Genomic DNA, 15,044 nt, shown 5'->3' with positions numbered 1-15,044 from the left:
AAGATAATTCAGAATATGACTTACCTGCGTCTAGGAATTACCCTGGTACCATCTGGGCTCATGGAAGCAGGGGCTGAGTTTCTACACACGCGGGGGCTTCCATTAGGAAAATGGACCGGACTGGCTTGTATACAAGCAGAGAACTCCTAGAGAGGGAGCGAAGGAAATATTTTAGATGAGCCATCGTAGGGGCAAAATAACTTGTAAGGTTTATGTAAGTTTAAAAAAGTTAATTTTTGGTATTATTAAGCTTTCTTGCCCTTTTTTGTTCTCATAAAAGTTGAACAGGGCAAATAGAAGATGATGCAAAATTTTAATACTGGAGGACTCCATGGTAGGGATGGTGCAGTTTGGTAGAAAAACCAAAAGATGTCACTATTGGATACTTCATCGTCGTCCCTCTAACAAAAAGCAAACCGGCAGTGGTCAGACTGCCCCTATGGACACTTTGGGTACGTACCTGAATCCCTAAACTTGACTTCATCACAAAGAACTGGTCGACCAGCTTTTTGTGTAAGGGTCTCATATCTTGAGGTACAAACTTCTCGTGCACGGCCAAACCAAATTCCAAAATCTGTGCCTTGAGAATGAGACAAGGAAAAAACCCACATCAATGAGGAACTCCACCAAGTGCCTGCTAGGAGTCAAGCACTGTACCAGGCACTCTGTATCTGCTATAGCTAATCCTCTCTACCCCACAGAGGAGCAATCCTTCATTTACAGGTGCGGATCAGAACAATCCAGCATGTACTAACAGACAAATGGGGATTCAAACTGAAGTCTTTCTGATTTTCCTGCTACCCAAAGTTTCTTTGCAGTATATTTTAGATCTGGAATAACAACCCTTTCTTTTTTTTTTTTTTTTTTTCAGTTTATTTTTTTAATTTTTTATTTCTTTTCAGCGTAACAGTATTCATTGTTTTTTGTACCACACCCAGTGCTCCATGCAATCCGTGCCCTCCCTAATACCCACCACCTGGTTCCCCCAATCTCCCACCCCCCGCTCCTTCAAAACCCTCAGGTTGTTTTTCAGAGTACATTGTCTCTCATGGTTCATCTCCCCTTCCAATTTCCCTCAACTCCCTTCTCCTCTCCATCTCCCCTTGTCCTCCATGCTATTTGTTATGCTCCACAAATAAGTGAAACCATATGATAATTGACTTTCTCTGCTTGACTTATTTCACTCAGCATAATCTCCTCCAGTCCCGTCCATGTTGCTACAAAAGTTGGGTATTCATTATTCATCCTTTCTGATGGAGGCACAATACCCCATAGTGTATACGGACCACATCTTCTTTATCCATTTCGTCCGTTGAAGGGCATCTTGGTTCTTTCCACAGTTTGGCGACCGTGGCCATTGCTGCTATAAACACTGGGGTACAGATGGCCCTTCTTTTCACGACATCTGCATCTTTGGGATAAATACCCAGTAGTCCAATGGCAGGGTCATAGGGAAGCTCTATTTTTAATTTCTTGAGGAATCTCCACACTGCTCTCCCTTCTAAGCACTTCTGTGTCGCTTGGCCCCCGTCTACATTGCACAGGACTGGGAAGGAGTTGCTCCCCACGGGATCTCTTCTCTGGATGACACTCCCTTTTCCACGATACTCTTTTCTCTTCCATCAGGTTCTGCTGTGCCTATCCATCTCCCCCCCCCCCACCGCCCCCCAGCTCAAGATTTCCAAAATTTGTTGAGGAAGACATGCAGGTAAAATGGGAACAGAAATTCTATCATAGTTGCTATGCTTTTTGTTTTTGTTAAAGAACGATTATTCTGGTTCACTTATAATGCAATAAGGAGCAGCTCTTACTTAAAAAGGGAGGGGGTGGTTTCCAGTGGTGAAGTCCCAAAAGAAATAAACACAAACATTCAAGTGTTTTTTGTTCTTCAACTATGAATACTGCTTCATTCCTCTGAGTGTCAGCTGCCTTTTACATTAAAAAAAAATGCCCCGGTACTAAAGTTGTCAGAAAAACAAATTTCATGGACTGTGAGGAAAGCATATCATACCATGGGTTTTATCACACTGGGTTTTATCTTTATATCTTGTGAAGATTTAAGATTGAAAGCTCAGGTCAAATAGGACTGAACCTGGTGGGTTAAAGTGTCCAGCACCTTCTGTAGGGGGACAGGACGGTGGCAGCCCCTATCCACTGCCAGCCTATCTACATAAAGATAAAAATACCTCAGACCTCAAGGACACCTTTAAAGGGAGTAGTGAGAAAGAAAAAAAAAAAGTAGTAGTGAGGGTGGAGTGGATGTTTGAGGGGTAAAGGAAGGGTCTGATGAGGGGAAAAGGGCGTGGAAGAGTTGACCTCAGGGTAGGAATCCAGTTTTTAAACACTCGCTATAAGGCAAATTCTGTTTTGTCCAAATCACATCGAAGGTTGGGTTCTCCCAGGAGTAGACCCTGGCATGGAGATGAGGATGTTTACTGAGGTGTCAACTGGCATCACTGTTTGCATGAAGGAGGCACAGAAGCAGGACTGACTAAAAAGAATCTGGGAACATGGCAGTCATGTCAGCCTCTGCCCACACCAGGGGATCTCTGGGCCTCAACCAGGCTGTGAGAGTTGTGCTGTGTTGGGCCCAGATGGCCGGGCTGTTTCTTCCTCAGTCACTGGATGTGGGACCGCCAGGAAGGTGGTGATGCTGGGCCAGGTGGCATTCGGCAGCTGAGGCAATGGCTGAAGGACCAGAGCACCTACAGTGTCTGTCGATGGCCACCACTCCCAGCAGCTGGCTCAACAAGTCCTTTCTGGAAGAGTCACTGGGGCAGAGCATCTCCGAGGCCCCCAGGTAGTTTATCTGAATCACCTCACAGAGGTCCAGCCTAGGACGGTGGCCTTGGCTAGCCTAATCCCCCACTGCTATGGTCTCAAAGAGATGGTGTGATCACCCAAAGTCACATGGCAGTCACTTGTACCACTTATCCTATGACAGAGATCTAAAGTCTCCCATACCGGGGCATCTGGGTGGCTCCGTGGTTTAAGGCCTCTGCCTTCTGCTCAGGTCAGGATCCCAGGGTCCTGGGATCGAGCCCCACATTGGGCTCTCTGCTCAGCGGGGAGCCTGCTTCCTCCTCTCTCTCTCTCTCTCTCTCTCTCTGCCTGCCTCTCTGCCCACTTGTGATGTCTGTCTATCAAATAAATAAATAAAATCTTAAAAAAATGATTTGTTTAAAGTCTCCTACACCAAGGCTCTTTCCACAAGGCCCTATGAACATCAGACAGGATGTGGAGGAAACAAAAGTTCCCAATTTATTTTTCTAGAGAGTCTTCTTGGCCCTTTTAATTTTAATGCAGGGGAAAGAATTCAGTCCGACTGAACACCGGTTGAGTCCTGCAGTGAGGCAAGCCACTCGCTAGATGTACTCAAGTTAAATACTGATTTTTGAATATCAACAAAGGCCACAGTCATTCCCTAATCCTAAGAACTGGATAAACTAACTTGCTCACTTCTAGTATCTACATGAGCCCCAGGGCCACATCGAGAACTTAGCTTATTCTCGATTTCCTTGCAGGTCACCTGGTGCTCGCTTCGGCAGCACATATACTAAAAAAATCTTTGCAGGTCACCTTAAAGTAACTCCTTTCTTGGGCACCTGGGTGGCTCAGTGGGTTAAGCCTCTGCCTTCGGCTCAGGTCATGATCTCAGGGTCATGGGATCAAGTCCCACATCGGGCTCTCTGTTCCGCGGGGAGCCTGCTTCCTCCTCTCTCTCTGCCTGCCTCTCTGCCTACTTGTGATTTCTGTCTGTCAAATAAATAAATAATCTTTAAAAAAAAAAAAAAAGTAACTCCTTTCTTTTTTCCAGAAGCTGCGTAACTGACCCTCTTCCAGCCATGGTACCTGTCCATGGCCACTTCTGACTCCCCAGTATTAAGTTCTGTGGATTAAGCCTGCAGAGCATAAAATGATGAAAATCAGATCCAACCTCATCATTTTCTTACCCAAAAGGGCATGCCATATTTGTTGATTAATTTGGTATTATCAAGTAGAAGGAGATGCTTTGGTCACATTTTTTCATATGTATTCCACTGTTATAGGCGTGTTAAATGTTCTTATTTCCTATTTACCTCAGCCTCTTAACTGCCATGTCTCCCACCTAGGTTTTCAAACCCTGTTCAGGCCGAGAGCTAGCTGCAGGAACACAGCAGGCAAGAGATGACCCTAGTTCTTTGTGCTTGCTGGACCTATATAAATAAAAACAAACTATGCTTTTTTGGAATAGAAAATGATGCGTTTGTTATCTCATTTTGTCCATATCCTATCATTGATAGGCTTAGTCTTTGTTTTAAAGCAAAGTCTATTGATTGCCCCTTCGCTGGAATACTTAAGTAAGAATCTCATTCCTTCCCTCATTCATTTACCTATTCATTTATTTTCAGTTGGCCCGAACTTCAGTGAACCCAAAATTTTGAGTGAAAAGTTGGCACCAAGCCTACAGCAAGCCTTTAGGGAGAGAATGTTCAAACAGTATTCCAAGAAACTACATGAAATTGTCTCTCATAAGGGGCTGCCATAATTTACTCACTGTTAAATTTATTTTTGCATCGAACTGGAGAGTAGAAGTGAAAATGAGCAAGTTGGAATACATTACAGACGAATCTATAACCTTTGGCTGACCGCTTCTATTAGAACACTGATACAGAAAACCAGGGAGATGGGTCTCTGGGTAACCATGCATATCTAGGCAGGAAAGAGCAGGTGACCGGCTTCTGTCCCCAACTTACCTGCTCAAGCATCAGCTCTCTTAACCGTGCAATTTTCTCTCCATCTTCAGGGTGACTTAAGATATATTCTTTGACAAAAAATGCCTAGAAAGAGAATGGAGAGTCAGTTTACTTCAGGAAAGTTAAAAAGTGAGAGACACAGCTGCTTCTAAAGGCCTGGCATCTTGGAAGAAACACCACTGTCAACCACATTTGTAGGGCAGGAGGAACGACTCCTACTGTGGGCATCTGGTCCGAAAGGGAATACAAGGAAAGGACTGTTTAAGCGAGAGCAGCAATTGTGTAAATAGGTATCTTTGGTAAAGCAAGCAAACAGCAAATCCAAATCAATAAGCATTATATCCTAAAATAAAGTGCTTTAAGATTCAGTGTGACAAAAATGGTGGCCTCTCTTGGGGGCGCCTGGGTGGCTCAGTGGTTTAAGCCGCTGCCTTCGGCTCAGGTCATGATCTCAGGGTCCTGGGATCGGGTCCCGCATCGGGCTCTCTGCTCAGCAGGGAGCCTGCTTCCCTCTCTCTCTCTCTGCCTGCCTCTCCATCTACTTGTAATTTCTCTCTGTCAAATAAACAAATAAAATCTTAAAAAAAAAAAAAAAAATGGTGGCCTCTCACCTCCCAGGCTGCTGTGGCTTTCTGTTTAAAACCACAAGGGCAGATGAAAAGTCCGTTTAAAGTATCTTCTAAACAAGATCAGACATGTCTATGCCTGTGAACCTCCTTGGTCAGGGAAATGGTTTAAGGTTGACATTTATTAAGTAATTTTTATAACCTGATCACTTTATTTATCCAAGAAAACACACACACACTTTATCCTCTTATCCTCAAAATACCACAGATCGGAAAATGGTGTTAACTAACTGTGCATCGTAAATGACTATCTGTTTCCTCTATTTAACCAAGGACTCTGTGTCAGTTGTAACCCTATATTAGCATGGAGATTTGTGTATTTGTTTTGAAAAAAAACTTCTGAGGCCCTAAGAAATCAATTTAAAAACTTTCAAACAACAATACCTAATCCTTACCTCTTGATACCTGGAAACTCCACCATTAACCGCAGCATCTATAACTCCATTCAGGCACATGGTCAAGGGATTAATATTCTGCATCTGTCTTGTCTGACACTGACTAATCAGAGTCTTCAGCTGCTGATTCTTATTTTCCAACACTTCAATTGCATTTTCCAGAGGACTCATTTCTACCTGAGAAGCAAATGCACATAAACATATTTTGGATTTTGTGACATTTAAAAGAAAGTAGATTATCCATGCTCTGAATTATCTGTGCTTGCCCTTGGCTCCAATCAGTATCTCCACCAGGGGCCATACTGTAGACTAGACAAGGATGTGGAAGACAAATCAGTTGTTCATTCAAAGGTATGGAAAGTGAAGGTGATTATACTGAGTGGCTGAAACGTGGCAGGGATAATCAACAACCATCACCCCTATATTAGCACTGCAAGAAGCCGTATAATCCTTAAAAGAAAATCCGAGGATCTCATGTCTGTTAAAACTCATTTTTCTTTTCTTTTGAAGGACTAAATATTCAGGGGCCCTGCATATTATTATCACCTTTTTAGTTGCTTACTTAATGCAGAGCATCACAGGAGATACAAAGATGCATTTACAAATCCTCTGATGTCAAGGAGTTTCAGCCCAGTTGGAAAGATGGGACATATGCCCATATGGACCCCATATGCACATATAACAGCACCATAAGGTGGCACAGGATGGTACTCGGTTGGGAGTTATGGAAAATAAGATAATCGTATATGCTGTAGGATCTATTTGTTGAAGGAGAGCCAAACAGAATTATAATGATTTAAAAATTCTAGGTTATATGGGGAACTTAAATGTGAAAATGATGAAAGTGTTCTTCAAATGTTGAACATTGTGGCCATTACTGTCATTGACATTCTCTTTGAAGAGAAGGTCTGCCAAGTTCTTAGCTGTAAAGAATTCAAGCTTACAATAAGCACATTTAAATATTGGTTTTTTTTCAGTTAAGGAAACAAATTAGATTTTTAAAGGTCACTTACATCATCTTCAAACAACACTGAAAAGTACCAGACTAACTTGACTATGTCAAAATTAAGATTATACATTCATTAGCAGGCATTATGAAGAGAGGAAAGATAAGCAAGAAAGGGGAAGATATTTATAACATATAAAACCGTCAAAGAGCCTATGTCCAGAATATATAATGAACTCTCAAAAACAAGATGGCAAATGGCAAATGACCCAGTGAAAAAATGGGCAAAGCCTCTACATGGACACTTTATAAAGGAAGAAATCCAAATGGCCAGTAAATACATGAAAAGGTGTGGAACCTCACTTGTAAATCAACAACATGAAAAATGCCACCACAGTAATCAAAACATCTACATGGATACTTTACAAAGGAAGAAATCCAAATGGCCAGTAAATACATAAAAAGGTGTGGAGCCTTACTTGTGATCAACAACATAAAAAATGATACCACAGTAATATACTACTAAACACTCACTAAATGACAAAAAAACAGCAAATGACGGTGAGAATGTGTTACTAGACTCTCTCAATTTTGGCTGTTGGTAGTTCAAATCGTTTCAACCACTTTGGAAAACAGTCTGGCATTATCTACTAAAGTTAATGATTTCTTTACTATATTTCATGGTCCTACATGCAGTTCTATGTAGGCCTATATCTGGAAAAAAAAAGTGGAGTAGGAGATGTATTTAGATGTGTGTGAAGAAAATGTGTGTACAAAAATGGTCATAAATGTCTCAAAAACCCCTGTCTGTTGATAAAAGAATGCATAAATACATCGTGGTATGTTCACACAATGGAATAGCACCTAGCAATGCAAACAAACTTCAGTCACAAGTAATAACATGGACTAACATTACAAATAATACTGAGTGACAGAACCAAATCAGAATATACACACTATGATACTGTTACATAAAGTTTGGAATCAGGCAAAACTAAATTGACTTGTTTTAGAGAAACAAACTTAGAGGATCAACCAAGGAAGGGAATGGATACCATAAAAGTGAGGACAGTGGTGATGTAAGAGAAAGGGAGTTGTCACTAGAAAGGGGTACATGAAAAGCCTTTAGGGTGCTAGTAGCAATGTTCCCTAACTGAGCGCTGGCAAGTGGGTATTTACTATTTGTGACAATAAACATTTGTTTTATAAGCACAAAAGCTGAACCAGAAAGTAAAAGGCTGAGGACTCAAATGGACTGAAAGTTAAAAAGACATCTTAGAAAGCAGGGCAGGGGAGGAGGAAGAGGGGAAACGTTCAGTGGGTATAGAATTTTCGTTTTGTGAGATGAAACTGATCTGTTGCATAAGAATTCACACATAGTTAACTCTGTTGTACTGTACACTTAAAAATAATTAAGATGGAAAATTTTATATGTGTTTTGGCCAATGGTAAAAAAAAAAATCATGCTCATCTTTATAAATTCAAATGCTACTAATATGAAAAAAAATTTAAAAAGAAAACAAAATGGGAGAATAGTCCAAGATGGCGGAGAAGTAGGAGACCTTAGTTTCCTCTGGTCCCAGGGATTCAGCTAGTTATCTATCAAATCACTCTGAACACCTGTGAACTCAACCGGAGATCTAAGAAAAGAATTGCTGCAATTCTACAAATAGAAAAGCGACCACTTTCTGCAAGGTAGGAGGTGCTGAGAAGCAAATCCAAGGGGATATTTTGGAAGATAAACTGGGGGAGGGGAAAGCCTATGGAGCTACTAGAAAGTGACATAGCAGGCGAGCACAAAATCGGAACTTTAAGTCTGCTATGGTGAAGGACGTCCCTGCCTGAAAGCAGAGCAAAATCCTATGAGGGAGAGTGTGGTCTCAGGATCCCTGGAGTCAAAGGAAGATCGGGCGACCAGTGAGGCAGAGCTCCCAGGCATCGGAGCAGGGAAGCCAGCTGTAGTTAGCAAGCCTAGGAGTGGGCTACGAGCTCGGTGCTGCCATATACCGCAAACAGCAGCAGTCTGGTGACTGCTCTCTGAGCAGGGGCCCAGCAAGCAGCAGAACTGTGGTGAGAACCCCCTTCCTCCCCTGGGGAGGAGTGGTGCAAGTATGTATCATAGGAGTCTGCAGGGTTTGCAGACTGGAAAAGGGGTCACACACCTGAGATTGAAACACTCAGTCACAGGATGGGTGAGCACGAAGTGTGGGTGGAGACCAGGGAGACAGGAGTGACTGACTGCTTTTTCCTGAAAGTTCACTGCAGAATGGGACCCTGAGCTTTGGGTTCTGGCACTGGAGATTGGGAATCACCATTTTCATTCTCATCCTCTAAAGCCAACACAAAAAACCTTCAGGGAACAAAAGCCACTTTGAGAAGTCTGGAACCACTTACTTACCCTGGCCACTGACAAGGGTGGTATAATACCACCCAGGGAAAAGAGACCTGAGAATCAGCACAACAGGTCCCTCCCCAAGAAGGGGCCAAGACCAAGTTTACTGATCACAGAGAACTGCAAAACTCCAGTGGTAGGGGAAAACAGTATATAGAATTCATGGTATTTTCCCCATGATTCTTTACTATTTCAATTTTAATTTTTTTTCTCTTTCCTTTTTCCATTAATTTCCTACTTTATCAACTCCTTTAAAAAAATCTTTTTAAATTTTCATTTTCAGAGTTACATTCTGTACTTTTAAGTACTTTGAAGTACAGAATGTAACTCTGAAAATGAAAATTTAAAAAGATTTTTTAAATGGAGTTTAAAAAACTCCTTTTGTTGCATTTAATTTTCTTTTTGTATATGTATGTTTTTCTTTCTTTACAATTTTGAGATGCAGTTTCTTCTAACAAACAGACCAAAATACACTAAGGATATAATGTATTGCTCTGTTCTGTTCACTTGTCTGATTATATTCTCTTTTTAAAAAAAAAAACAAATTATTATTTTATCTTTTTTGGTTTCAGCTCTCTTCTGATTTGTTTAGTGTCTATTTCTCTGGGGTCATTGTTGCCATTTTAACATTTTGTTCTCTTGTTCATCTATTCTTCTCTGGACGGAATAACAAGATGGAAAAACTCACCTCAAAAAAGAGAACAAGAGGCAGTACTTACTGCCAGGGACCTAATCAGTATGGATATAAGTAAGATGTCAGAACTAGAGTTCAGAATAACAGCTACAAAGATTCTAGCTGGTCTTGAAAAAAAGCATAGAAGACACTAAAGAATTCCTTTCTAGAGAAATAAAATAACTAAAATCTAACCAAATCAAAATCGAAAAGGCTATTAATGAGAGGCAATAAAAAATGGAGCCACTAACTAGGATAAATGAGGCAGAAGACAGAATTAGTGATATAGAAGACAAAATTATGGATAATAAAGAAGCTGAAAAAAGATAACTACTATATCATGAAGGGAGAATTCGAGAGATAAGTGATACAATAAACTGAAACTATATTAGAATAATTGGGATCCCAGAAGAAGAGGAAAGTGGAGGGTGGGGTGGGCAGAAGGTATACTAGAGCAAATTATAGTGGAGGACTTCCCTATTTTGGGGAAGGAAACAGGCATTCACGTCCAGGAGGCCCAGAGAACCCCCTTCAAATAAAAATAAGTCAACATCCCACCATGCAACAGGGAAACCTGCAAATCTTGAAGACAAAGAGAAAAATCCTGAAAGCAGCTCAGGACAAGAGGTCTATAACCTACAAGGGTAGAAACATTAGGCTGGCAGCAGACCTATTCACAGAGACGTGGCAGGCCAGAAGGGACTGGCATGATATATACAGAGTGCTAAATGAGGAAAATATGCAGCCAAGAAGACTTTATTCAGCTACGTTGTCATTTAAAAGAGAAGGAGAGATAAAAAGGTTCCAGGACAAATAGAAACTAAAAGAATTTGTGATCACCAAACCAGACCTGTAAGAAATATTAAAAGGTATCCTTTAAGTGAAGAGAGAGCCCTAATGTAACATAGACCAGAAAGGAACAGAGACAATATACAGAAACAGTGACTCTGTAAAGTAATACAAAGGCACTAAATTCGTATCTTTCAATAGTTACTCTGAATGTAAATGACCTAAATGCCCCAACCAAAAGACAAAGTGTACCAGATTGGATAAAAAAAGCAAGAACCATCACTATGCTATCTGCAAGAGACCTAGATTGAAAGTGAGGGGGTGGAAAACCATTTACCATGCTAATGGATATCAAAAGAAAGCTGAGGTGGCAATCCTTATATCAGACAAATTAGACCTTAAACCAAAGACTGTAATAAGAGATGAGGAAGGACACTATATCATAATTAAAGTATCTATCCAACAAGCTTTAACAATTGTACCTATTTATGGTCCTAACATGGAAGCAGCCAATTATATAAACCAATTAATAACAAAATTAAAGAAACACATTGGTAATACTACAATAATAGTAGGGGACTTTAACACCCCACTCAATGCAATGGACAGATAATCTAAACAGAAAATCAACAAGGAAACAAGAGCTTTGAATGACACTTTGGACCAGATGGACTTCACAGATATATTCAGACCAATCCAATCTAAAGCAGCAGAACACATATTCTTCTCAAGTGCACCTGGAACATTCTCCAGACCAGATCACATACTGGGTCAGAAATCAGGTCCCAACTGGTTTAAAAAGATTGGGATCACTCCCTGCATATTTTCCGACCACGATGCTTTGAAACTTGAACTCAATCACAACAGGAAATTTGGAAAGAACTCAAATACATAGAGGCTAAAGAGCATCCTACTAATGAATGAATGGGTCAGCCAGAAAATTGAAAATGAAAACACAATTACTTCAGGTGGTCCAGGAGAGAGATATAGAGCAATACAAGTTTCTCAAGAAGCAAGAAAAGTCTCAAATACACAACCTAACCTTACACCTAAAGGAGCTGGGGGAAAGAACAGCAAATACAGCTTAAACCCAGCAGGAGAAAAGAAATGATAAAGATTATAGCAGCAATCAATGAAACAGAAACCAAAAGAACAGTAGAACAGATCAATGAAACTAGGAGCTGGTCCTTTGAAAGAATTAATAAGATTGCTAAACCCCTGGCCAGACTTATCAAAAAGAAAACAGAAAAGACCCAAATAAAATCATGATTGAAAGAGGAGAGATCATAACCAACACTGAAGAGATACAAACAACTATAAAAACATATGAGCAACTATATGCCAACAAATTAGGCAATCTGGAAGAAATGGATGCATTCCTAGAGATGTATAAACTACCAAAACTAAAACAGAAGAAATAGAAAACCTGAACAGACCCATAACCAGGCAGGAGGTTAAAGCAGTCATCAAAAGTCTCCCAACAAACATGAGTCTAGGCCTGGATGGCCTCCCAGGGTAATTCTACCACACATTTAAAGAAGAATTAATACTGATTCTTCTGAAGCTGTTTCAAAAAATAGAAATGGAAGGAAAACTTCCAAACTTGTTTTTTGAGGCCAGCATTGCCTTGATCCCCAAATCAGACAAAGACCCCCATCAAAAAAGGGAATTACAGACAAATATCCTTGATGAACACGGATGCAAAAGTTCTCACCAAGATACAAACCAATAGGATCCAACAGTACATTAATAGGATTATTCACTACAACAAAATGGGCTTTATTCTCGGGCTTCAAGGTTGGTTCAACATCTGCAAATCAATTAAACCAATGTGATACACTACATTAATAAAAGGAAGGACAAAAACCATATGATCCTCTCAACAGATGCAGAAAAAGCATTTAACAAAGTACAGCATCCTTTCTTGATCAAAACTCTTCACAGTGTAGGGATAGAGGGAACATACCTCAATATCACCAAAGCCATCTATGAAAAACCCATAGCAAAAATCATTTTCAATGGGGAAAAACTGAGAACTTTCCTCCTAAGGTCGGGAACATGGCAGGGATGTCCACTATAACCACTGTTGTTCAAGAGAGTACTAGAAGACCTAGACTCAGCAATCAGACAACAAAAAGAAATAAAAGGCATCTGAATCAACAAAGAAGTCAAACTCTCACTCTTCTCAGATGACATGATACTCTATATGGAAAACCCAGAAGACCCCACACCAAAACTGCTAGAACTCATACAGGAATTCACGGAAGTGTCAAGATATAAAAATCAATGCACAGAAACCAGTTCCATTTCTATACACTATCAATGAAAGAGAAGAGAGAGAATTAAGGAATTGATACCATTTACAATTGCACCAAAAGCCGTAAGATACCTAAGAATAAACCTAATCAAAGAGGCAAAGGATCTGTACTCAGAAAACTATAAAACACTCATTCAAGAAATTGAGGAAGACACAAAGAAATGGAAAAACATTCCCTGTTCATGAATTGGAAGAACAGATATTGTTAAAATGTCTATGCTACCTAGAGCAATCTATATATTTAATGGAATCCTTATCAAAATACCATCAACTTTTTTTTTTTTTTAACAGAGCTGAAATAATCCTAAAATTTGTATGGAACAAGAACAGACCCCCAAATAGCCAAAGGAATGTTGTAAAAGAAAACCAAAGCTGGTGGCGTAATAATTCTGGACTTCAAGCTCTATTATAAAGCTATAATCATCAAGATAGTATGGTACTGGCACAAAAACAGACACATAGATCAAAGGAACAGAAGAGAGAACCCAGAAATGGACCCTCAACTCTATGGTCAACTAATCTTTGACAAAGCAGGAAAGAATACCCAATGGAAAAAAGACAGTCTCTTCAACAAATGATGTTGGGAAAATTAGCCACATGCAGAATGAAACTGCATCGCTTTCTTACATCATATATAAATATAGGCTCCAAATGGATGAAAGATCTAAATGTGAGATGGGAACCCATCAAAATCCTAGAGGAAAACACAGGCAGTAATCTCTGTGACCTCAGCCACAGCAACTTCTTGCTAGACACATCCCAAAGGCAAGGGAAACAAAGGCAAAAATGAACTATTGGGACTTCATCAAGATAAGAAGTTTTGCACAGCAAAGGAAACAGTTGACGAAACCAAAAGAAACTGACAGAATGGAGGAAAATATTTGCAAATGTCTTTGCAGAGAGAAGGCTAGTATCCAACATTTATAAAGGACTTATCAAACTCAACACCCAAAGAACAAATAATCCAGTCAAGAAATGGCCAGAAGACATGAACAAGTATTTCTCCAAAGACACACAAATGGCTAACAGACACATGAAAAAAATGCTCAACATCACTTGGCATCAGGGAAATACAAATCAAAACCAAACAATAATATACCATCTCACACTGGTCAGAAAGGCTAAAATTAACAAGTCAGGAAACCATAGATATTGGTGAGGATGTGGAGAAAGGGAAGCTCTCTTATACTGTTGGTGGGAATGCAAGCAGGTGCAGCCACTCTGGAAAACAGTAATAGGACTCCTCAAAAAGTTGAAAATAGAGCTACCCTACAACCCAGTAATTACACTACTAGGTATTTATTCCAAAGATGCAAATGCAGTGATCCAAAGGGGCACCTGCACCCCAGTGTTTATAGCTGTAATGTCCACAATAGCCAAACTATGGAAAGAGCCCTGATGTCCATCAACAGATGAATGGATAAAGAAGATGTATGTGTGTGTGTGTGTGTGTGTGTACACACACACACACACACACACACACACACATACATACACACATACTGCTCAGCCATGAAAAAGTGAAATCTTGCCATTTGCAACGATGTGGATGGAATTAGAGGATATTATGTTAAGGGAAATAAGTCAATCAGAGAAAGATAATTATTGTATGATCTCACTGATATGTGGAATTTAAGAAACAAAACAGAGGATCATAGGAGAAGAGAGGAAAAAAATAAAAGAAGAGGAAATCAAAGAGGGAGACGAACCATAAGAGACTCCTAATCATAGGAAACAAACTGAGGGTTGCTGGAGGGGCATGGAGTGGAGAGATGGGGTAACTGGGTGATGGGCAGTAAGGAGGGCACATGAGGAATAAGCACTGGGTATTATATAAGATGGTTGAATCACTGACCTCTACCTTAATGATATAAAATAAAATCTTAAAAAGATTTTATTTATTTATTTGAGAGAGAGAGAGAGAGAGAGAAGCTGACTACCCCCTGACCAGGGAGCCCGATGTGGGGACTTGATCCCAGGACCCTGGGATCATGACCTGAGCCAAAGGCAGGTGCCTAATCAACTGAGCCACCCAGATGTACCAAAAATATATATTCTTACCTAGCATTCAACAAATGCCAAAAAGAAAACTTAACCCTAGTATGATAATTTTTTATCAATTATTTGAAAAGATTAAAATAACACAACACCCAGTGTTGAAGGGTTGTTG

General features: G+C 40.2%; 1 protein-coding gene across 3 annotated transcripts in view; it reads right to left on the bottom strand.

Moving 5' to 3' along the window:
- DOCK4 (dedicator of cytokinesis 4) overlaps positions 1-15,044 on the bottom strand; it is a 431,597-nt gene that overhangs the window by 15,380 nt on the left and 401,173 nt on the right. For all 3 annotated transcript variants that reach the window (XM_032304000.1, XM_032304002.1, XM_032304001.1), the window contains 4 exons: positions 5,758-5,934; positions 4,737-4,820; positions 461-580; positions 25-146 (listed from right to left, as the gene is read on the bottom strand). In XM_032304000.1, coding sequence (XP_032159891.1) covers positions 25-146; positions 461-580; positions 4,737-4,820; positions 5,758-5,934 — 503 coding nt within the window. The remainder of the gene's footprint in view (positions 1-24; positions 147-460; positions 581-4,736; positions 4,821-5,757; positions 5,935-15,044) is intronic.

This window comes from Mustela erminea, chromosome 11 (genome assembly GCF_009829155.1).
Source record: "Mustela erminea isolate mMusErm1 chromosome 11, mMusErm1.Pri, whole genome shotgun sequence".
In the NCBI taxonomy this organism is placed as follows: Eukaryota; Metazoa; Chordata; class Mammalia; order Carnivora; family Mustelidae; genus Mustela; species Mustela erminea.
Note: the sequence above shows the minus strand (reverse complement) of the source record. Positions and strands in the feature narration are given on the sequence as shown.